Genomic DNA, 24680 nt, shown 5'->3' on the forward strand with positions numbered 1-24680 from the left:
TAAATATGCATCCAGCTGAGGCAACCACAAGGGTATAAATTTTGTGGGCGAGCCTCTGGCACCCAGCCGCAGTCCCAGCGCTGTCCCCTTTTGCTTTGCTGTTTTTACTGAGTCCTCAATAAATTTTAATAACTCATTTCCATATCGGATCTGGGTCGTTTATAACATTAAGCTCGTATAACAGGTATAAAACCTATGGCTTGGGGGAATAAATAAAAGGCTCTGGCTATAAAAGTGAAAAATCCTTTGAGATTTCACTGTTTTGTGTCTTGGCTGACCTATACATCTGCATTTGTACAGGGGAGCTGTGCTCCCCCAAGGAGCCCAAAGCAGTCACCATGCTAATTTAGGGCATGCTCCTTGCTCCCTTCCCACCTGCCCACGCAGGAGTTCAAACACTTTTGGCTTTGTATTTCCAGTTTACCATACAGGAGCTACTGGATACTGAACTGCACTGAGTTAAGTGTCCAAGACTTTGCAGATAAACTACCATCAAAACAGGACAGAGCCTACATTGTGTGTGGACCAATACATTAAAAAAAAGAGCATGAAATTCTTATTTGTAGAGCTGCTACACCAGCTATGCATGTCAAAGTTTCAGTACAAAATGAGAAACGGGGTCAGAGCATCTTGTGCAACCTCTTCCTGCAAACCCCAGACCTTCTGAGTGCCAGCAGACAGCTCAGCTCCAGCCCCCACACATCATTTCCCCCAGAAATGTCCCACAGAGGGGCCAGAGGATGCACTGGTGCCCAGTCATTCTGCCTGTCAGAGGGGACTTTCACCCATAGAACCACAAGTTGTGCTTTTCAAGCTTTCTTCAATCTCAAATCCTGAGAATCTTCTGTAATTTTGCCACCAAGGACAGCAGGAACGTGGCTGCTGCGAGATAATTGCTCTCCACGACTAAGTGTTTGTAATTCCTCAGAGGTGGGATTCCCAACAAAGCACAGGCACCCCTGAACTCGCCTCCCTGCTGCTGTTAACATTCTTTAACTTGTGGCTAAGGGTGATGTGCCTCTCTGAGCTGGAAGGGAGGTGTAATTACCTCAGACTGCTTCGTGGTTATTTCATTGCTCTAATAAAGCAAACTATGCAACCTCTCTGTTTCCTCGTTTATTTTAACTCCTGTCAGCAAACACAATCTCTGTGAAGAGTGCCCAACTTATTCTTTGCCCTAAGATGGTTCTGCAGTTCGTGGTAACCCCTCATTTTCTCATGTGTTTTCTTCCCAGCCAGAATTTTTCCTGAACAAGGAATATGGAGCAGCACTTCGTTGCTCGCCATTCCCCAGCTGAGCTCTGGCACTGGTCCCATCCCACTGCTGTGGGATCAGTACACCTCTGAGGCTGATTCCCCCCACTGACACATCTCTCACCTGGATTATTTCCATCTGCAGAGGGTTACATGTCTGGGAATGTGCACTGAGCATTTCTCAGGGAGTTACTTACTGCCTGGAGGCTGCCAAGGTGACTTACACATGCACCCATGAGCACTCCTGGGTGCTCCTAAAGCTCTCAAGAACTTGGGAACAGCGTTCCTCAGCCTCAGTCAGAGGATGCCTTAACTTCTCAGGTAGAACACAGGCCTGGATCATCTTAGTATTAACCCACAAGTTTCACTCCCTGGCTAAATTTGAGTTATTTTACTGTATTTCCCTCAGCCTTGGTTGTTCACTTATTGCATGAGGAAGAGCATACTGGGTTGGAAGCTTTTTTTAGTGGCCATTTCACAGAATAACCATGCTGTTTTACAAAACTATAAAAAATCCCCTTTACTTTCCCTCTAAACTTCTCCTCTTCCAGGCTGGAAGCCTTCCCTGCTAATCCACACTTTATATTAAGGGCACCACATGAGCCACAAATTACACTGGAAATGACACATCAGGGTCCTTTAAGCTTGCAGCCGTCTGCATGAAGGGTGGGTTAACGCTCTGCAGCCCACAGGGAGTCACTGGGTTATTCCCAGGGGAAAATCAAACCATATTAGCATCTCTTCCCTCTCCTCCACCTCCACTGAGAAGGAGGATTTTAACCTGCCAGCCTCCATGTGGGCCCTGCTGCTGGGGAGCAGCAAATACAGTCCCTGCTTGCCACAGAGCATCATCCCTCTCCTCCTTTAATCCCAGTTACAGACACAGCATTTTAGGGAAGGAAATGGAGGTGCAGGTTTTGAGGAGAATCACTTAAAATGACAGTGGATGCAGGATTTCAAAAGGGCTCAGTATTGGCCTAAACTGCTCCTCTTAAATAAATTAAAAAAAGAAAAAAACCTACTGAAATCTCTGAAAAATATTCCACATGAAAAGAGAAAGAGCAGAAGGATGTTAGGGGAAGTGCTCCGTGGCACTGCAAGGGAAGGAAGGCTGTGGCTGGCCTGGCTGCTCAGGGCAATCACTGTTTTATAGAAACATCTCCCATCAAGTGCCATCGCTCGGTGACCTCCCACGCTCGAGGTGCAGAGGAATATTCACGCTTGGTGGGTTGCAAAAATGCACCCACTCAGAGCTGGAGTGGAGATAAAGAAAGGGATCTGTGTGTGTGTGTACAGGCAGACACAGGGAACACTTCCCCCTGGCGAGGCTGTGCTGAGCCAGTGCTCAATGTGACACAGGTGTGTTCCCCTGCCCCACTCTTAGACATTAGTCTCAGCTAATTTAAAGTCTATCTACGTTGAGGATGTTTGGGGAGATAAGGGGAGATTTCAGTAAAGTGTGCGAGGGTTGAAAATAAAAGCAGAGCTTAGAAAAAACAACATATGAAAAAAGATGCAAGAGTAGAGGACAAGAGAAGGCAGGAAAATTCTGCAAAAGATGTGCAGTAAAAGCTTTAGTGAAATGATATTGTTGCCAGTTTTTTGGGGGTTTTTTTATGTGGAGCTGATTTATGACATGCAGCTGCTTTTCTGTAACAGTGAATGTCTGGTTACCTCTCCTTGAATTTTTAACTGTGTTTAAATGTCTACAAAATGTGAAGCTTATCTACTGTATGTACAGTGCGATAGCTGTGTGTGTGCACAGCCCACAGGAGTTTGGTTTCAGAGACAGAATGATGTTTTTCCCAAAGCCAAGGACACTTGTATTTCAGTTTTCCTACTGTGAGGATAAGTATATGGCAGAGCAAAGCAATTGTGTGATTTAACCATTGGACTTCATTGTCCCATTCTTGCAGCACTTACTGTTTTTCCTCTGGGTCTGATCCAACTCTTCTTCTTTCAGTGAAGGTTTCTCATGAGGTCAAGGTGAACTGGATCAGGAAAGACAGAGCCAGTTCATAAACTGGGACCTGACCTGCTTGTACTCAAATTTAAAGGGCAGTGAATTCATGGGAAAAGCTCCCTGTTGACTCCAGAGGATTGTGGCACACATGCAGACTCAACCAAATAACTAAATGAGCCACCTATGACAGCAAACACCCCTTTCTTGTCCATGCCTGGATGAGGGGGACAGAACACATAACCTCTGGTTTTAGCATTTAGTTTAAATACGTCCATGATATCCTCCACAGCTCTTGCTAGTATCAAGGCAGATAATGCAGGATTAGGCAAGAGCAGGAGTTGAAGAATCTTAAATTAATATTGGAATTTCAACTCTGTCTAAAGCACATTGTGTGTCTGACACTTTCAGGACCCGAGATACCAGACAGCAAAGAATACACAAGTCATCTTCTTGTGTTTTATTACAGGTCCCTCGAGTTCTCTCCTTAAGCAATCTCCTGTAGGCTGCTATTACCAAATGCCTGAGTAAATTCCAATAAAGTTGAGTGAAGATCTCCATTTTATAACAAATATTGGCAAGAATTAAACCTATTTTTAAATTTTTTTTATTCCTGGGTGCTGTTCTCCATGGAGCTCACAGGTAGTGATTGTATTGACAGAACTGCTCACCAGCAATATGAATGTCAGGAAAGTATTTCAGGATTAGTTACAGACAGCCCAGAGCACCTTCTGACTGAATCAGCTTACTGGTTCAAACAGGTGGAACAGGAAACCAAAGGAAACAAAATAAAGTGTGTTCCTTGCTCGCCTCCAGGAGAATGAGGAAAATGACCCAAAGGTGCAAAGAAGATTAAATTTGACATTTTTTATACATATATGTACAGATCTTTTTAGTCACCTCTTTAAAAATATTAGCTCTACCCTTTGATTTCCAGCATTGCACACGCTGGTGCCACGATGTCCCACTGTCACATTCTCCAAATTTGGGATTTCACCTACGTACCTACAGTGCAGCCTGAGATGGGGTGCTCCAGGAATGTCAGGGAATCACCACCTCCTGCTCCCACCACCTGGCTCTGACAGGGAGCAGAGGCCAGAGCAGTGGGGACACTGAAAACAACAAAAAATCTCCCACTCTTCCATAAAATCGAATAAAAATTAAACATTCATTTCTTCTTAATCTTTTTCACCCAGAGGAGAAAATAAGAGGGCAAGTCAAGTGAAGTCAAGATTTTAGGGCACATTTCCAGATACACCTTTTCTTCCCACACCATGAAGTAAGTCTTTGAACGACATCCTAAATCTGATTACCTTTGTAGCAGACCAGTAAGCCCCGTGGACAAACAGCAGATCTATTTTTGATATGACCTTAATAGTTAAACCCTGCCATTAGGTACATGCACACAGCTCCCAGGGACATAGCAAGACTTCCCCTTCATCTTGCAGTGCTGGTTTTGCTAATGATTAATATTCAGTTCTGTAAGTTTAATAAAGACATCGTTTCCACTTATCTACAGGTCAGATGGCAAATGCAAAGCAACTTAGTTGTTAGATGGCTGTGGATTCCCTGCTGATATGTCTGACTATTTATGCACAGTGTGCATTTTTAATAGATGACCATATTAAATTATATGCTTCTGCCTTATTATTTCATGATTTTTAATGGTTTTCAATTCCTTTTCTTTGTAAGAAAGAAGGAACAATGACTCATGCAATGATGTACTTATGTATTACCTCTGCATCTTTAAAAATATTGGGACTTCTTTCCAGAGGCGTATCAAAGACCAATAGCTTAAAATTGTTCATTTTTATCATGAAATAAAGACGAGAAAGAAGATGGATGCCTTTTTTTTTTCCAAAAACAGCGAGATTTTTCTTCTTTCTGAACTATCCTGAGAGATCCAGCCAAAACTTTCCACACACAAGTCTCGTGCCCAGCTGAATTCCCTCCTGCACAAAGCCCCTTTGTGCAAGTTCCACCCAGCTCCAGCTCTGAAAACTGATCTCCTCCAACACCACTGGGCACACACATGCACTCCATGCAGGTACCACCTCTGAGGGATGGGAAAACCTGTCCTGCATTGCCAAAACACAGTCATGGTCTGCTTCCAGAGCAGAGCGTGTGGCTTCAAGCAGGCAAAGCCCGTCTGAGTGCGCTGCACAGAGCTGGGAGGGAAGGAGGACAGGCACAAAGACCCACAAAGCTGCTTTGTGGAGTTTAAATCTGTGTCTGAGCTGCAACTCCTTAACCTGCAGTCAGACAGGCAGCCCCTGGCATGTGGCATTCAGCTTCTCCTCTGGGACACGGAGTATGGGGACACTGAGGTTTGAGATCCAGCGAGAAACGGCTGTGAAGTGCAGGAGAATTTTCTCACTTCTTTGTAAATGCAACTACTACTGTAACGTTATTCAACTAAAAATAACCAAGCCAGTTCTAGCTCCAAATGTGATCAGCCCATAAATAGTCGGATAAACTCCTTCCAGGCACATCATGTACTTGATTTCCATTTGCAACACGTACTAAAGCTCTGCTTATGCATAAGTAATGCCTACGAAGGGGAGACAGTAAATTTTCCTTCTTAAGCACACAAACCACTCTCACCTTACAGAGCAAAGACACACCATGCTGCTTCTACACACCTTACACACCGTGTGATCTTTGCTGCCTGAGCACTGCAAGAGCCACGGCTGGCTTTGTAGAGGGGAGATTTTAACACCGGAATTGCAGATTTCAAAAAGCAACATATGCTCACAGACAAAAGCAAGGCTGTGAGGAATTTATGGGGTCCTTACATTTCCAGAACTGCTTAAAAGAAGTTCCATTTTCACCGCGCTCATCAACCGTGTGTGTTTGGGGTGGCAGGGGAGGCTCCAGAGCTCTTCATTTCCCTTCACCTTCGTTTGCACTTCCAAGTCCTAACCCTGGGTTACAAATTCAGAGCCACTTTGATGGATCACAGTTTAGCTGCCATGATGTTAAGTTAAACAACAGTCTCATTCCACACTGTAATTACTGCAAACAGTTTCATTGTCTAAGGGGTGCTTTGCAAGGTTATGCATTAGCTAATGCTGCTTCTGTCGCTGTTCATCACATGAATATTCTCTTTACCTGCTGTGTCTGTGTGTGCCTGAAAGAATTGTGGCATTTTTAATGGCATAATTTCCTGGGATGAACTGAAAATCAGCACAGCATGGCCTGCATTATTTATATGCTGAGTCCTACAAATGGCAAGGAAAATACTGTAGATTTCCTGGAAATAAATATATTCATTATCCTGAAGCCTTGTGCACAGTAGACTATATGTCACTGAAAGAATTTAATTACTACCTCAAAAGCATCTTCATTTTGCTAGATTTGTAACAAAAACAGAATGTCTAGACAGTCAAAGACAAAGGACTCCTTACCCACCCAAAAATACCCCATGTTGATAAATGTCGAAACATGCCCTACTGTTGCTGCTAATCAGTAGAAAATTCTTTGCATTTTTACAGCATGAGATAAATTGTAGTTTGAGCCAATTGGGGAATACTGATGACAGAAGCCATAAAATATTTTGTAACATCAATTATGACTAAAGGAAAAGGACTTGCACCATAGATCAGCAGAATATTTTGCAGCCGTGCTTCATTTAAGACTATGATTTCTGAACATGATTTGGGAGTTGATTTGCCAAGAAGAATGTTCAGGAATATATAATTGGCAGCTCTGCAACTGTGGTGCTTCTGCAATTCAGCTGTAGCTGCAGAATTACCTTCGAAGGGAGGCTGCAGGTCTGTGGAACCTGACAGATCACCAGACTCCAGCTGACTTGTCCAAATCATACTGGATCAATAATAAATGACCCGATTTTGGTTAGAGCCTTAAAATGTTTATGTTATGTTCAATCTTAAACTAAAAAGTGGTCTGAGAACTAAAAAAGCCCTCTTCCTAAAACTCAGAATTGTTTTCACATGTTCCTTATTGTTATGCCCAGACTACGCCCCTGACCACGCTCCACAGTCAGATTCCAAGGAAATGCCAATTTCTGCCTTTTGACACACAGGTCCTATCAGAGGCCACTATTTTCTGCTTTACACTCTGTCACATATTTCAAACCATCGTTGTAACTCCACCAGCTTGTTTTTAAAAACCTGCTTATAAGGATCCTTCCATCCTGATGGAATTGCCATTTTAAAAGCAGAGATGATAACCAGAAAAATAAATTGAAATGGGGACTGTGACAAGGAGAAGTTACATAGCAAAAAAGGAAAAGCCAGGCTCATATCTTCTTCCCTTCTTCTCCTTGACACAAAAATTATTTGCCCCAAAATAAACCAACCAGTAGATTCGGAACCAACACATTTAAAAGCAGCTGTCCTCCTCCTGGTGCAGAATAAATTCCCAATAGTTACACACCACAGGAAAATAACTTCCCACCCAGATACCACTTGTACTCCTCACACCAGCCTTGCTGCATTAAAGACAGACAGTGTTTGGTCACAAGGTGGTTAAATTAAATCTTTCCTCAACACAGAGGAGTTATCCACGTTCAGCCTACAGTGTTCCAGCCAAATAATGCTTTGCTAATGATGTCTGCAGTTAGATGACAAATTAGGCTACTTAAATTGCCTCGGCACATACATCCTTTACAGGCAGGGTATCCAGGTAACCATCCTAGCACGGCTCCAAGGTGGGAGGGAGAAAGCAAGAGCTAATTTCTTCAGCTAGGTGGAAAATTAATCCTGAAGAGACCTGTCTGGTTTGTTATGGTCAATTTAAAGGAAAAGTGACTTAAAAATAATTGTTTAAAAAGTATTTTTAAGAGATGTGGTTATGCAAGAAAGGACAAAATGACTGTCTTTCAAAAATACAATAATGGCTCGTTTTGTTTCTGAAAATAATTAGAAATATTTAAAAGCCCTTGGTAGGAAGGTTTTCTGTACTTTAATACATCTCAGCATCAACATGCTTCAAATGCCAGGAAAACATCAGTGTGGAACATCAGATGCTGCAAACAACAAACACCTTTTTGCAAGTGTAACGTTAAGTAAAATACAGAATACTGGATTGTTTTGTTTTCCCTGAAATGAGCTCAGCAATCCTTTCCATACCTGGTTAAGGAAATGTCATTGCTGTATTAGATGTTATTATGGCCCCACTTGAGCCATGTCTGTGGATGTCCTTGAGTGCCTTTGAGAAGGTTTCGCTCATCAGTGATGCTGGCTTGGGGGGACATGGGGGATATGACAACGATTTTGTGCCCTGGCCTAGGCTGAAGCTTGTTCAGGGTCTCAGCAAAGGCTTCTCTGCCAAGGAGCCACACGGAGAGGCAGAAGCTGGGACAGGCTCCCAGCCTCCACTGTTGCCTCCAGTTCGGGCACCCTGGATACCTTTGGAAATCCTAAATAATTTAGGTAGGGGAAGGGGATTCCTCCAGCTGATTCACACATGGAAATGCTGAGGTAAGATGAGAAACCAGATTTTATTTCCTCTGCAGGCCAGGAGGGCCACAGCATTTGACCCCACACACAGCAAAGGGGTGGGACAGGGAAGGGACCCTCAGGCTGCCCCATCCCTGGGGGGCTCAGCCGTGGATTCTGCCCTGGCACCTGCCAGCTGGGCAGGCTTTTGCCATTTGCCAAGGCAATGGAACCACTCACACCCCGGTGCTGCTCCTCTCGTGATGCAGACCAGATTTTATGTATTCGCTAAGTTTATTAAACAGGAAAATACAAACAACTTCTGATATCCCTTTCCTTGTAAACTATTTTGTAAAATATGACTCATTTACTTCTTTTCTAAACAGAAGTAATATTTTCCAGCACTCCCTGAGGATGCATTTAACTAGAAGCTAAGCCAGATGTAGAAACGTCTGCAAAGGTTTTCATTCCTTTCATAAAAAAGAGGGAAAAAAAAAAGAAAGGAAAACCATAGAAGAGTCAAGGTATTACTGGGTTTTCAAGCACTGCTGGCCTTTTGATTACCCTTAAAATCAGATCAGATCACAAAGAAAATACAGCATATGACCAGCTAGAGAAGGTCACATTGCAAAAGAATGCAGGTGGTCTCTTTTTTAACAGTGAATGCAATAGAAGCAGAAATCTTCCAGCCACCAAAGAGCCTCTTCTGGCCTGGCAATTGCCACATACAATATCTGATGAACTCTCATGTCTCACTGCTCAAGGATAAAATCCCAGCAGGCAAGGGTTGTAGGAACAGCTCCACAGTCAGAGGGGAAAAAATCTTGTATTATTCCAGCAACCACTTATTTTATTCGCCAGAATTAAAACCTCTTCACAGACAAAAGTGGGTTGGTTTTTTTTTCATCCCACAAAGCAATTTTAGATTTCTATAGAATCATTCAAAAGCAATTAAAATCCTGCTTCTGTTGATGGATTTGTATTCCTTGCTTGCAGTGATGTCAGGCTTTGAAATTCAGGGCTGTTGAGTGTAATTCTTTGGGGCTTTGGAGTCACTGCTGAGTGCCAGAAAATACATTCCTTAAGTTCACAGGTATTAAATGGCTTTGGTAACACCAGAATAGTTTCAGTACATGTAGCTTTTAAATCTAGAAGATATTGCAATAAAGAATTGGTGCAATATCAGGCAATTCAATACACTTTTTAGGGGAAGGGAAAGATGAGAGATAATATAATAATATAATAAGAATACAATTAGCTGAGAGGGATCAGGGAGCTTTTCCAAACTGTCCTACTGCAAGAGTGACAGGCTCACATTGCCAGGGAAAATTACAAAAAAATAAAAAAATAAAATAAAAAAAGAACAAAATCCTTCACAAACAAGCAAGTAAACAACACAAACCCAGAATCTACATAAAAACTTTTTGTTGTCTTCATCCACTTAAAGGTCTGTGTTATTTAAACCAGATAGTGAGCCTCCAACACCAGTGTCTGCTTTGGCATCGTTCTGTATAACAAAGGAAATTGTTGTTAAAAATGTAATTCAGATGTCAGCAACAGGAGGCTGTTCCCAAATGCAGAGACACAAAATGGCAGGATTAATGCTGCTGGGCCTGGGATTGCATCGGAGGGAGGAGCACTGAGTTACAACCCCGAAGAAAAGGAGCCAGCCCCGCCAGGCACAGGGGGGGTCTGGGCACCTCCTGCAGTACAGGTACCATTCTGATCACTGAGAAATCCTTTCTCCTGCCAAAGGATGCAGCACATAATAGGAAAAGTGTAGGGTCAACAATATTGGACGCAGAACCTTGCCAAAACATCAGCAAAGCACTTATCAGTGATTATGACTGTTGGCTTATCAGCACCACTGATGTCTTACTGAGACTGGCATCACCCCAAGAATCTGGTGTTTGTGGGCAAACAGGGCAATTTCTGTCCTTAGGCCTCATTTAGACGACAGAATCGCTGCCTTTTTGCTCCTTGAAAGACAAATGCAGACAAAATGAGCAAAATAAAGCTATAATCATGCTGCTGCCTGACACAGGAGATTGTTAGCAGTCGCTAGGCAGAACTGGCACAAGATACGGGCTGGCTCAGAGGATGGGAGCAAAATAAAGTCTTCAAGGACACCAGCAGAGCCCAGCTGAAGTCAGCAGGAGAAGAACTGTCCCTTGTGCTGCTGTTGTGGGTGCAGCTCGGCCCTTCAGCATAGTCTGGGCTTGGAGAGCTGTGGGGAGGGAGGAAACCCGGATGGAGTAAAGAAGGAGAGGCAGGACTGGTTTCCTGTCCTAATTTTGGGCTCATGTAGCACACCCAGCCTAATGGGAGGGACAGGATGTGTGGAACCCATGTTACATCAGGGATAGATCCTTTATCCTTCACAGCATCACCCCCTACACAGCAGGGAACAAGGGGAATCAATTCTTTACCTTTTTTTTTTCATTTTCCTCTTCCTAAACTCTGAGTAATAGATACAAATAGTTGCTCTCCTGCAAACCATGTTTGAACTGTGGCTGCCAGGAAATGAAGGCAGTTGAGGGGGGCCTGTAAAAGGCTGTTCATTAGTCCTGCCTTCTTTATGAGCTTCTTCAGTCCCAAAGCCAGATGGGTGTGGGAATGCAGCAGAACAGGGGACTTGTGTGTTCAAAGAAATGACAGGATCCAGCTCTGCGAGCAATTCCTTCCCCATCCCTTCAGATTATGGGGTTAATTAATAAGAGTTAATTAATGATGTGTCAATCATCATGCAGTGCATGCCTGTGTGAGGAAAGCTGCCCCTCAGGGTAGTAAGCATTAAGGCCTTCCCTGGAGAAAGTCCTTGTGACAATTTCTGAAGCCTCGAAGAGGATGTTTTAATCCCTTTATCTCAGGATTCACTTCTGGCGAGAGCCAGCCTCTCACAGGAAACTACCTAGCAGAGGTAGTTAAAAAATAATTGCTGTGCTGTTGCCTTCAAGGTGAGTCTCTGGAGGACACAGGACAGTGGCAGGTGCCAGCTTCCCCAGTGGGGAGCTTGGGCTGAAAGCACCTCAGAAACTCCCTTATCCTCGGTGATGGAGTAGCAGGAGCCTGGGGCAGAATGTGGGGGTATCATCTCTGCTGTGAAACACCCCGTGCCCATGCCAGACACCCCATGTGCCTGCTCTTCCCAGGGTAACATCAGGAGGGACAGGCATTTGGGCAGCAGCACCGAGGAGCTCTGCTCCCGTTCCCCTCTGCCAGCTGAGCATCCCAGGCTCTTGGCTGCCAGGACAGTCAGCCCATCTGCTCACATGGCACGCTGCCCGCTCACAAGTTGTCAGACAATTTCACGGGTGCCAAAAGAGCCTGGACTTGAATAGGTGGCCTGGATATGCTGCAAAATCCATCTCCTCTCGCTGACTGCTGACAGAGCAGGGCCTGTCTGTGCTCACAGCGCCCGCAGCCGCAGCTCGCTCCGGACTGCCACGGCCCCTCCACGCTGCAGCATGAAAGCCTTGCCACGCTTCAGGCAAAGCAGCAGGGCCCTGAGTGCTGCTGAAGCACAGCAGGCACAGCTTCTGTACCAAAATACCCAGGGTACGCCAAGATAACTTCAAGGCTCCGTGATACCATCGGGCACAAAACCTGACTCTTGGAAGCGAAGCACAAGCGGAGAAGAAACCCCTGCGGCTCCCCACGGGCAGTGACAAGTAGGTCAGGCAGAGCATAAAAGGGCATGTTTTGGGCTAAAATCCCAGTTACCCAACTCCTGTACCTGAGAGAATGCAAAACAATTTGAGCTGGCTCTGGGAATAGGAAAATTAGGCAGGCAATGGGAAAAGCAGACTCTGCCCTCCTGGTGGCCCTGGGTCAAGCTGAAGGCACAGCTGCTGTCCCCAGCTTTTCCAGGGCTGGCAGAAGCCCTTCTTGCAGCATCCCATCTTTCTGCTGCCAACCACCCCCAGCCCCACATTTCAATCCTATGGAGAAAATCATGATTTTGCTGTCAGTTGTCTGCCATCATCAGCCCAGAAGGCAGAGCTGGCGCTGGAACTACAGCACTGCTCTCCCTCCTCCTGGCTGGGGCTCACTCAGGGCCCTGACACAAAACTTGGGCTTGCAACATGAAAGGCTGAAAAATCTCTGGGTTTTATGCCCTGGGAATCAGATTTTCTGGTTAATAAACCCCCTAAAGAATCAGATGCAAAAGAGGTTGGTTTGAAAATTTTGGCTGGGTTATCCAAGCGTGGTGATTCAAACAGGCCCAGAATACAGGGAAACACAAATATGCTGGGTCAAAATTCTCTTCTGTGTATCATGAGATAGACTCAAACTAAATACAGGTCATTCATACTGGAAACCAAAGAAAATTACACCAATTATTGCCAGATTTCCCATTAAACCTAGAGATTTATATAACATCTCCATTTCTTTTGCTGCTGGCTGCTAGCTAATCAAAGCAGTTAAAAATCCATGTACAGCCTGTGTGTAGCTGAGGTCTGTGTGCAGTATTTCTGCTCTTACAGGTCTCCATGGCCAGCCATGGCTTTATGTGTCCTCTGGCCAGGTGAACACCCTGGCACAAAGAATTTGGACTACCAATTAGCAAGGTTTACAAAAGGGCCTTGAAGTGCTAACAGGATCAGCTGGATGCTGCTGCTGAGAACAGTATCTGGCTTATGTGCTGGCTTGGGGTGTTTTATTATCCATAGCACATAATCCTGCACTTTAAGCTGCTTCTATTTACAACAGTTTTGCTGTCCCCCTGCTACTCTCCAGCTCCCACACATTTGCAGATGCTACTTACTCTGTTTCTGCTACTTCTTCACATGCAAATGAGTCTTTCAGGCTTTCTCACTTTTATTTACCCATATGCACAACACTACAGCAGGGTGGAAAATTATAAATTAAGAAGAAAAGTACTAAGACTATTGAACCAGACACAGAAAAGAAAAAAAAAAAAACCTCAGAAATTTTCAGCGTGCCCTAAATCTCTGTTATTAACAGCTATTATGGCTCTTTGAAACACTTTTATTGTTGGTTTACAGCAGTGAGTCACCCACAGCACCATGCCAAGGGCGTAATTTGGATTTGTGCTGTGCCCTCTCTCCTAAGCTTCGCCAAAACCTTCCTGTCTCAACCTGCAAGACACTGTTACTTTGGCTATGGGTCTGTCCTAAAGACCACACCATTTTTGCATTGTCACTGACCACAGGACTGTGCTGCCTGAACCGGTGACCTCTGGAGAAGCTGGACACGGGTCCTCAGTCCTACACTTGCTGTTTCATCAGATCCAGTTCACTGCTGATTATCCCCTGCCCCTTTGGATGGCCAGCAGCCCTGACTCAAAAACCTGTAGAGATGCTGAGGGCTTAAATGAGCTGACAAACTTCAAACAAATCTTGGTGCAAGTGGCCAAATCCCCATCCGCCTCCTCCAAAGCGGTGGCGATCCCCAGAGCTATCTCTGTGTGAGATAAAGACCAGGGGCAGAGAAAGAGCAACTGAGCTCCATAAAATATCCAAAAATAACTCCTCCCAAGGGGCGAGATGAGTACGGGCAACTCATCTTCAGGACAAAGCCACGTGTGCTGCTCCAGAGGGAAAACAGCCTCAGCCTGTGGTTTACGCCACAAGTCTTGCACAAATCATCTTTCCCTCCCTGAATTTCAGTCTCTGGAGCCCAGTTTAAGGATTATAAATTGTAGAGAAACGGAGACAAATTCCCATGGAATGTTTCAGGGTAGCAGTATCTGCATATCCCACTGAAAACATTGTGGACACATTTTTTTTGCTTAGATTTACTGGGACATCTTACCTCAGTGCTCCACCAGTCCCCGTGTGCCAAGCCCTGTTGCTCAGCAGTAAATTACAGACTGTGCATTTCATGCCAGCTCTTCCCTCAGCAATGTTTGCTGCTTTTCTGCACCCTTGATACATGGTAAACTGTGTGAAATAAGGAACTGAAGAGCTAAAGTGCCTCTCTGATTAAAAGACAAAGCCACAGGACTGCGCTTCTTGGTATGCAGAAAATTAGAGTGAAGAAGTGGCTTGATTAAAATCAGACACTGAAGATGGTTCTTTCCTAATATACTGTGGTAATGTAAAATAAATAAAAAAAAAAAAGCTAGCTGCTGCAATAACCAGCTTTTAAAGAAAAAAATAAACACAGGCATGTCTTTGTTCCCTAAGACTAATTAGCAAGATTCTATAAGCACCTAGAAGGCAGCTAATCGAGCAGAGACAATTCTGTACTGTAAAGTGTGACTGCAAACCCAGGTCTCCCTCCAAACAGTGATAAGGGGCAGGTACAGGCAGCACCTGTGGCCATTTGTGTCAGTGCAAGACAAGAACAGAAATAGATATTGAGCATCCTGTTATCATCTGCCAAAAACAAACCAACAAATGAGCTGAGGAAAAATGCATGGCTGGAAGGCTGTGCAAAAAACCCCAGTGACAGAGATCATGGGGTTGGCATTTCTGTGAGCTGCAGAGCAAAGTTTTCTCTGTCAGGAGCTGAAGATGCCATGGGGAAGTCAGGAGAGAGGGATTTTGGGGATAATTCACCAGCAGTGGTGGATGGCAGCTTCCCAGTGGTGGGAAGTGGGATGGAGCTGAACCCCATGGACATGGTGATATCCAGCAAAACAGCCCTGGTTTGCTGGAGGAAGGTCTGGTCCCTCCCACCACTGGGACTCCCATTGTTCAGTCCTGGCTAAGAGCAGATCCTGCCTGGCTCCAGGAGGGGATAATCCGGGGCAGCTCGGCTTGGGACAGCACAACAGAGCTGCTGCCCAGAGAAGGAAGGAGGTTTATTTTCCCCTTCCTGGCTGCTGGCCAGATCCCTGCAGATCCTAATCCGAATGGACAACCTCTGAGCTACCTGGACGTGCAGACTTTGACTCTGGGGTCATTCCATAAACATGTTTGCAGAATTCGAGAACACATTGCTCCTGAGCTGGATGGGATTGATCAATATTCCAACCAGCAGCTGCTGAGCTGTGGCAAGGGGAAATGCAGAGCACAGTGGCAGACAGAGACTGGATTTCACTGCTGTCCAGGGCCATCAGCCAGCCTCAATCCTGATCCAGCTCCCCTTGAAGTCACCACAAATTTTCCAATCTGCATAAATGAGATTTGGACCAGAGGCCCTGCTGAGTCCTGAAACACAATTTGCACTGAAATACTGAAGAAGTCTGATCTGATGAACAGGATTAGTTATAAAAGAGAAAAATGTTCATGCATAATATACCAAAAGTTAAAGAGCTAAAGTACTACACAGCATCCTCCACTGTCCTTATTTAGGACCCCATTCAGATCTCATGCACTTTAAATATCAAAGGATATAATTCATCCAGTTAACTCCAGATTTATTCCTGATATAAGTACAATCAAATGTGCCTATCAGTCTCATTCAGGTAAACATTTCAGCAGAGATTTGGTTGGCAAGGATTTGAATGCCCTTAAAAAGCCCCAAATCTCATAGATGAGGTCCATAGAATATCTGATTACTGATTATTCCTTCCAGCAGCAAAGAAAGCCCTTCTTCATGATAAAACGAGAGCATTCCTTGCAATTTTAAAAGACTCCTACGTAAACCAAATGCTGGGATCACCAATTTCGACCTTTCCAACCAGTTTATTCAACCTTAGGTCTCCAGTAACCCACCTTGCACAGAACCAGGGACTGGCACAGTAACACTGCTTCAGCTGAGGGACAAACCTTAGTGGCTGGGCTGTACTTTGACCAGCGACTGCTCAGCTGGGTTTCACACAGCACATTCCAGACTGCCAAAGTGCTAATCCTGGAAGGCTCCTAGCAGAGCAGCTACTGGATGCACATCTCACTTCTCTAGCTGCTCAGAGAAAACACTGCAATTTGATTTAATTGCTATGTTGACTTATAACAGTGTGTTTATACTGGATGCCTGCCAGCTCACATGCAACAGGTTGGCAAAACGTATTTCCTCAAAACAGCATGAGATGCAATGTAATAAGCAAAGCAATCTTTCAGCAGCCTCCATTCTGGAGTTCATTTCAACTCCTCTGACTTGGAAGCAGTGCTACCAGTGCAGAAGGATTACACCACCCTAATTGATATGATAATCAAGCCTGGAGGCTGCAGTTCCCAGGTACAACAGCCACAACTTCAGAAAGGGAGTATAACTGTAGGAAATGAAAGTGATTAACAGTTGTTTGCATTACGGGGATTGTTTGGACTGTTTAATATCCCTATTAAAAGATGCATTATTTGTTGAGCAGTCCTAAAAGCAAATCAAAGAGAAACTTGAAGAACATTGCTAATCCTTTGTCACAATAATATCACATCTAAAAGCCAGTGTAAAGCTGTGCTTTGCCAATTGAAACAAAAATCACAGAATCATATACTTGATTAAGTTGGGAAAGACCCCTGAGATCACTGAGTCCATCCACTAGCACAGCACTGCCAAGCCCAACTCCCAGCTCAACACCCAGCACACGGTGCTCACCACTAAACCACATCCCCAGGTGTCACATCCACATCCCTGAGGGCCAGTATTAGCTTTCCTGTGACCTTGGCTGCTTGACTTCAGCCCAGCTAACAGCACCAGTGTCTTTGAGCCACGAGACAGCTACAGGAACATTACAGGAACCAAAAGATGGGTGTGCTTGTTCCATTCCTGTAGAGAAGCAGTTTGCCTGTGACTACCAGCTGGTTTTGTGGCTGGCACTGTGATAGGAAGGCAGGAACGTGGAGATGCTTCCAGCAGCAAGATTTAGGAGGGATAGTGAGGGACAAAGTTACAAACAACATGGTCAGCAGTGTTTGATCAGGTAAGGAATGCCCATGATCCAAGGAGACTGGATTTCGCCACCCCAAAAGCCTCTTCTGGCCTGGTATCACCCTGATACTAATTGGCTCTACATTAATAAAGACTTTTACTGCAAACTTCATGTACTGGAAGAAACAGTCATGTGGCTCTGCCTAATCCTGCACTGTGACTTGTAAAATCAGAAGAAAAGAAGATGTTAAAAATATCAAGTAAAATCTAAAGTTGGAACAGAACTGGCTTTTATCTGTTCAGTCAAAAGTGAGTTCACTAGATACAGTAGTATTTCTTTGAATGGAACAAGTAAGCCTCAGAGATTTTATCATGAATAAAACCCCTTGCACACGTTTGTACAATGCAGTCTATAAAAATGGGAATGAGAGATGTCGTTCCTAAACACAGACCACAGGACTCTATTCTCACAACTCCAATAACAAGGTATAATTTTCTATCTGATCCTCTTTGGCTTTTCCATAAGGAACTGTGTAAACCTCTCTCAAAATCCTGGCACCAGTGTGTGCAATAGGAATCCTAACACTGGCTCTGCTGGAGCAGAATTTCCCTCTTCAAGAATAAAGCCTTGGGAGGAAAAAAATAGCGTGTTGGTTTTGTGGCTGAGCCAGCTATTTAACTCCACGAGCCAGCAGAAACAAAGGGAAACCAAATAAAACTACAAAGCTACAAATATTCCTTTTGGACAAATGAGCCAAAACTCTTTTGACATTTATGGCTCTACCCATCCCTACCTGATAAGTCACACAGAAATCTGCAACTGCAGATACCAGCAATCATGTAAATAAATTTTATTATGCTGTATGTACAATACTAGTACAGTTAGATACACTAATCATGGGAGGAGGGGAGGTTGCTATTTTTCTCCTGTCCCATATGGTAATAATTTTGTATGATTGAACTGTTATGAGCTAAATAAAAGTACACATTAACTGTAAGATACATTGCAAATACATTAAATCTTCCCTGGAGTTTTAGCAAATACGTGCTTTTTCTATCATGCATTTGGAATTAGCAAAGGAATCTACACTGGGCCATAGGATTTATAAATAGATTTGGCTTCCTCTGCAATACTTTATGGGCAATTATTTCAGAAATGAAGATGCAGAGCCACAAATAAATAAAATAATTGCAGCTGATCAGGCTTTATTTACTGCTATCACATTTCCCTGACTGCTACACTTCCCTCCTCTCATTTGCTCCACTAGACTGAATCAATGACCAGATGAAGAGCTGTCAGTTAATGTCAAACACAGAGCACAAAAGATGCCAAAGGCTGATTCTCGTTTCCCCATTTCCAAATTCTGCCTGGGCCTTTCTGGAGCTGGCTTGCTCCCTGGATAGATTCAGCATGGAACTGAGAGGCTGGGAAAGGGCAGAGCCAGTCAGATGAGCTGTGCAGCGAGCACATTTTCCAGGGAGCACATTTTGCTGTGGCTGCCCTGCAGAAGTCACTGCCAAAGGTCTGGAGAGCTCCCCTCCCGTGAGCAGATGCCCAGCTGTGTCAGGGAGGGGCTGGCATGGTCTCCCCTGTCTGCTGCAACCCCACTCCAACAGGTATTAATTCACTTTGGAAGACACTGAGTAGAACTGTGTGTAGCAAAAAACAGCTTTCCAGACAAGTCCAGTGAATCAAATCCAAGCAGAGGCTGGGACTGGCCTCATGTCTACATAATACCCTCTGTACCTCACACTGTGCAGCTTTGGGTACTCAAGATCTCAGACAGGATGGGAAGCTCTGGATTATCCATATTCCTTGGGATCAGGCCTGAAATCCTACACTCAGCCTCCTCTAATAGCCATGTTACCTGGGGTTCAGGAAGGAGGTTGCTTGTCTGAAGAGGCTTATCAGCTCATGAGGAAAAAAAAGTGCAATTTCTGCTGCTTTGAAAAGCCACAGAGCTGGTAACACAGAAACAAGGGAAACACGGAGGATGCACCAGGTGGAGACAACCTGACTGCCCACCAAGGGCTTCCTCCTATGACCTCATCTCAGAAGTAGCCACCAGGATGACATTTTATGGCTCTCAAATTAAACTACTTAGAAAAATATTGTCTGCCAGTCCTGATGAGCAGTAATGTCTCTGAGCTACCTACAGCCTCCTGTCCTGGGAAGGAACAGCCAGCTTTGTGAAGTCTGGGTGAAAAGGGTACCATGTAAAAAGAGGGAGCACCAGAAACAGTCTAGGACCTGAAGAAGATCCTACAAGCAGAAGTCTCATAGATTTAAAGCCTGTTTTTTATTTTTATTCTTTTTAATTTCATTTTAAGCTGCTTATTTCTGCATAAAGAATTGATGCTGCAAACCTCTCCAAGAACTTCATCAACCACAATCTGTAAGGTGGAGAAAGAGACCAGTGGGACCAGATGCCAAAGGAGCTAGGAAGATTTATGCTGGCTGAGCATCTGGCTCCCTGCTCCCTGTTATCAGAGTGAAGACAAATGCTCACCAACACCCTTACTCCAAATCACTGACGTGTTCAGCCACGCTCAGCACAGCTGCAGCAGTGCTGCTCCTGGAAGGTGTGCTGCCTGGAAAAGCAGCTGCTGAGTGCTTCTTCCAGGGGTTTGTGCAGTGCAAAGAGCAGTGAGCAAACAGGGTGTTGCTGCCCCTCAAATCAGCCCAAGGGAATGATTAAGACATCATCATTCTCTGTTATTGTTCTAGCGGGTTGTAGTAATTGCTTCTACACAGGAACGTGGCTACACCTCTGCTGTCATCCATCATCTTGCTGAGGCTGTGCACTGTGCAGTACTTTGATTTGACCTCATTAGCACTCCCAGAATTACAATGTCATACCAATGATAAAGACTGAGATTATCTGCATCTGAGGAAAGGGAGAAGGAGCAAATCACACACTATGTGAACAGACAACAGCACAACCACGACTCTGCCAAATACTCAAAGGCTGCCTGAATCCCCCTGGCTCTTGATTTTGCATGTGATACAAGATGTGACCAGGAATTGTGCCTATATGCATCAAACCTGCAGGTAAAGGGGATGGGCTCGTGCACTGGTGATCTAAACACTCAGGGAGAGGCAGGGCAGGTGCTGGAGTAGATGCTCTCTGGTACCACCTTCCCTCTTGAGTTGCCAGTATTGTCTCTGCTGCCTCCAGCCTCTCTCAGGCACCCAGTGATCCACTAGAAACGTGGAGAATTTGTGTGCAATTTGGGAAATGACACAGAGGCATCTGGCCTTTGCACAAATGCCTTGTGTTCTCTTGAAGTTCACAGGATTTTCTTGTGATTCCCAGGGTAGAGGCACATAGAGAGGGTTCTTGCTCAAACCTTGAAGGTTGAAGGAAGGTCAGATCAATTTTTTGACCCTTCTGCAGTCAAATAAAATCAAGTCAAATCTGTACTTGTCTGAAGTCAATCTATAGCAAAATGTGTAGTGAAACAGGGAATCTCTCAGACTCCAGCCAGCAGCTTCCCCCCTGAGCTGTGCTCCCCACTGCAGCTCTAACACAATGCCAACACATATTCCAAACCACTCAATCTCAGCTACTTTAGTCTTCCATGGACCATCTTAGAGGAAATTACCTGAACTTCCCTACAGTGGGAACAAAAGAAGGAAATGAATTTGTTACTCCAGTGGTACCCCTGACACAGATACTGAGTAGCTCCATTAAACATTTTGCAGCCCTGAGTGTCTTTGCTAAACCCCCTACAATGAGCACAGAGTCATTTTCCTTCTTACAGCACAAACATACAGGTCAGGATTTGGGAGTCTGTTTTGTATCTGAATAACTTCTCTCATCTCAATGGGATCCAGGCAGGCACAAATTAAGGCTGCATAATCCTAGTCCTTTCCCTTTCTCTCCAGAGGCATTACCTTGCAGTACCACTCTTGGATAAACTCATTTTCACAGACTCAGCATAGCCCCAGCCAAATGACTAATACAACTCTTTAATACAAACAACAATAAATTAACTGATTAAATTCTGATTTATCAGACAAATACTGTTTAGCTCTTCTCAAAGCTGTTCTGAATCATCTCTCTTGTCTGGCCATGTTCCAGAGGAGCACTGACACTAGATAAAGCTCAGACCTGAGGAATGAGTTTACATGAGATGGAAATGCTGAAAACATCCTGTATTTATGACGGGAGATTTCACAGAGATCAGAGTGAACAGCATTCCTGAGAAAACTGTAATGTCTCTGAAGCCTTCTCAGCATCTCTTCCAAGGACCAGTCTGGCAGGACAAGGTATCAACAGACCCTGCAGCTCCAGGCCCAGCAGCAAGGCTCGGGAGCCAGACACATTAACCTTGGGAGATCCTACAGCAAACTTTTAACAGCTTAGAAGATGGCTGCTCCACCACAATTTCACTTTAAATCACAGACTTTTTGGACTTACTTCATTGGTTTAAACAATGCTTGTCCATAGTTCTGGAATGTCATGATCAGCTTCAGCTGGGTGCCTCCTGATTTCATTGCTGCAGGGGAAAAACAGAAAACAGCTTTAAAATGAGACACGTGGATCTACTTACACTCAGTTTCCTTGAAACCAAATCATATCTGTTTTCCTCTGGATCAGTTCAGCACCGTGGTACCAGAGCATCAAGCAGGGTGATCCCAACTGAACAACAGATTATTCAGCAGACTACAGGGGAAGGCTTTGAGCTGCTGACCAGGACTACACATGGATTGCATCTCCTGACACTTTTTTGCCTTCTTCTGGCTACCATGGCCACCATGGGCTCCATAAGCACCCCAGATGAACAGCACCTATAGGAGCAGACCATTGGAGTCTTGTTTTCTCCATCTCCTGTTGCTTTTGGAGTCCCTTCTGACAAGGTACTCCCACTGGGAAAGGAGATGGGGGTGCTTTCAGAGACAACTGCAGCTGGGATGTACAGCCCAGTGCAGAGCAGACAGCTCCTTAATTAAAAGTATGAGCAGATACTGCAGCAATCTCTGATCTCTGCTGCGATTTTAATAACTGTTTCTGAGCAGCAGAGATATGTAAATTCAGCTCCTCCATGCACAGTGGATATGTATCCAAGCCCAGTCATTAACTCCAAGGCATCCCAAGGTGGTTCATACATGAGAGCAGAGCTGTGCAGAGCTGCCTGGCCTGGCTGGGAGGGCAGGAGAGGACACGTGGAGGCAGGAGAGGACAGTGGAGGTGGCAAGGACAGTGGCTTTGCTCATCTCCCAACTGGGAGCTAATGGGAATCTAAGACTGACACTCATTCATACCATTCTGAAAAACTTGGACAATGTCACACTAACAGCCAGATTACAGTGTTTCTAAAATTTGGATGATTTTTATATATATAAGAATTAAATTATATATAAGAATTCATAAAAATGCATTTTACTTGATGATAAGGCTACTTAAAAAAGATAAACCTATACTTCAAATAACAGCTGCTTTTCTACTGCCTCAAACAAAAGTGTCCTAATAAATGAAATTACCTGTAGTGTGACTCCTAAATGCACCTCTGTGTTGGGAATGGCCAGCAGGGCTGTGTGGATGAGTCAGACTCTTAAAGATGCTTTCTACAAATCATCAGATAATCAATCCCTTTCTCTGCAGTTCTGACAAAACCCGTGTCAACTGGAGAACTACATAAATGTCAGGTTATCTTGCTCTGTAAATTCTGGCTGAGAGCTGCCCTTGTTCCACCTATAGAGCTTGTACATGTTTTTTCTCTAACCAATGCTATTAGCTGCACACCTTTTTAATTACTCATCTCTGTGCCTTATCACTGATAGGTCATCAGCTCTCTTTCAGCACTTGTAGCCTATATTTTTGCAACAAAATGCTATGCAAATCTGGTCAGTGTAATTATACTTCTCCTAGAATAAAATCCCTCCTGCCCTTCTGTTTTGCTGATCCCAGCCTTCTCTTGCCTTTCCACTTCATCCCAAAGGACCAAATAAATAATAAGAAATTAAAGGGCATTAAGCAATTTGCACTGACCAGGTAAAGCAGAAGCACAGGGCTTTCCAGGATTAAACTCCCTCTCCTGTGCAGGACAGGTCAGTTGATGTGCACCTGAGGGCAGGAGGAGCACAAGGCTTTTTCATGCCCAGCTCCCATCCTGAGGACTATAAAAAGCAGAAACCTTCCAGTCCAAACCCTGCATGTGGTGCCCTGGGACCGTCTGTGCACTCTGGAAACAGCCCTGGTTAGGCTGGGCAGCTGGAGCTGCCCTTTCCCCATGCCCACAGGGCACAGGGCAGTCCTGACCACCTTCCCTGCCCAGCCACTGCCACAGGCGTGGCATTTCAAAGCAACATGGGATCACAGAATGGTCTGGGTTGGAAGGGACCTTAAAGATCCACTAATCTACACCCCTGCCATCCCAGCAGTACAAAGAAGAAGCAAAAAACAGTGTTCCAGCATGGCCTTCTCTAAGCACAGAGTTTCAGATACTAAAAGGGCTGGTTTCTCAGCAAATTGAAGCCACTCAACAGATAATCATTTTGTTAGCAGCCAAACTCAACAGCGAGGATGTCACCACCAAGCAGGGAAATGTATGAAGAAGATTAACAATTCAGAATAATTCTTCCATGAGACACAAAAGCCTGCTTTCCTGTCAGAAGGAACTGAGCTGAAGTAAGACAAAAGCATTCCCCTCGTCTTTTTAGATCCATCTTATTGTACTGCCTTAAGTGCTTGCACCAGTAGCCTCCCCCCAACACAAGTTTTGCTGGCACAAGTTGTTCCTCCACTGCTGCTGGGAGCAAACTTTGGAACTCTGAAAACCAGAGGGGGACATTGGTGGGAATTGTGTTCCCACTGTGCTTTGTGGCAGGGCATGCTGGAACCCACATGGATCATGGAAAACAACCCATGCCAGAGCTCCACCTTGGCTTCCCCCCATCGTCCAGACTCACGTGCAGCTATTCCCACTTGGCTCTTCCAGTGCCACTGACGTGCTGGCCAGGCTGGGGGTGATACAAGGCCACCCTCCAGATCCCAGCTGGTTAGAGCCCAGCACTGTAATCCCTGCAGAGATGGAAACACCTGTGCTTGGACTGTTCTTCTGAGCTCAACAAGACCCTTGCTGTACCTGCAAACTAAGCAGCCTTGGAGCAGTCCGGGGTGCCCACATTTTGGGGCTGCAGTGCCAGAGAAGAGCAGATCTCCCTGGAGATGATTCACTCTAAGTCAGATCACTTCCCCTGTCCTAACTTAGCATCACATCTGCACACTGGCTTCCCTCTCGTTTTCTGAGCTGTATTCCTCCAGGAACTCTGTTTCCTGCTCAGCCTCAGTTAAACATGTCCCTCTGGCCATTATGGCCTGTCATCTTCCAGGGGT

At 44.8% G+C, this 24680-nt stretch overlaps 1 protein-coding gene across 1 annotated transcript in view; it reads right to left on the minus strand.

Annotated features, from left to right (window-relative positions):
* Window positions 1-24680, minus strand: part of FAM20C (FAM20C golgi associated secretory pathway kinase) — a 58970-nt gene that overhangs the window by 24717 nt on the left and 9573 nt on the right. The window contains exon 4 of the mRNA XM_069029506.1: window positions 21762-21840. Within this exon, the coding sequence (XP_068885607.1) occupies window positions 21762-21840 (79 nt within the window). The remainder of the gene's footprint in view (window positions 1-21761; window positions 21841-24680) is intronic.

The sequence above is a fragment of the Aphelocoma coerulescens genome, chromosome 14 (assembly GCF_041296385.1).
Source record: "Aphelocoma coerulescens isolate FSJ_1873_10779 chromosome 14, UR_Acoe_1.0, whole genome shotgun sequence".
NCBI lineage: Eukaryota > Metazoa > Chordata > Aves > Passeriformes > Corvidae > Aphelocoma > Aphelocoma coerulescens.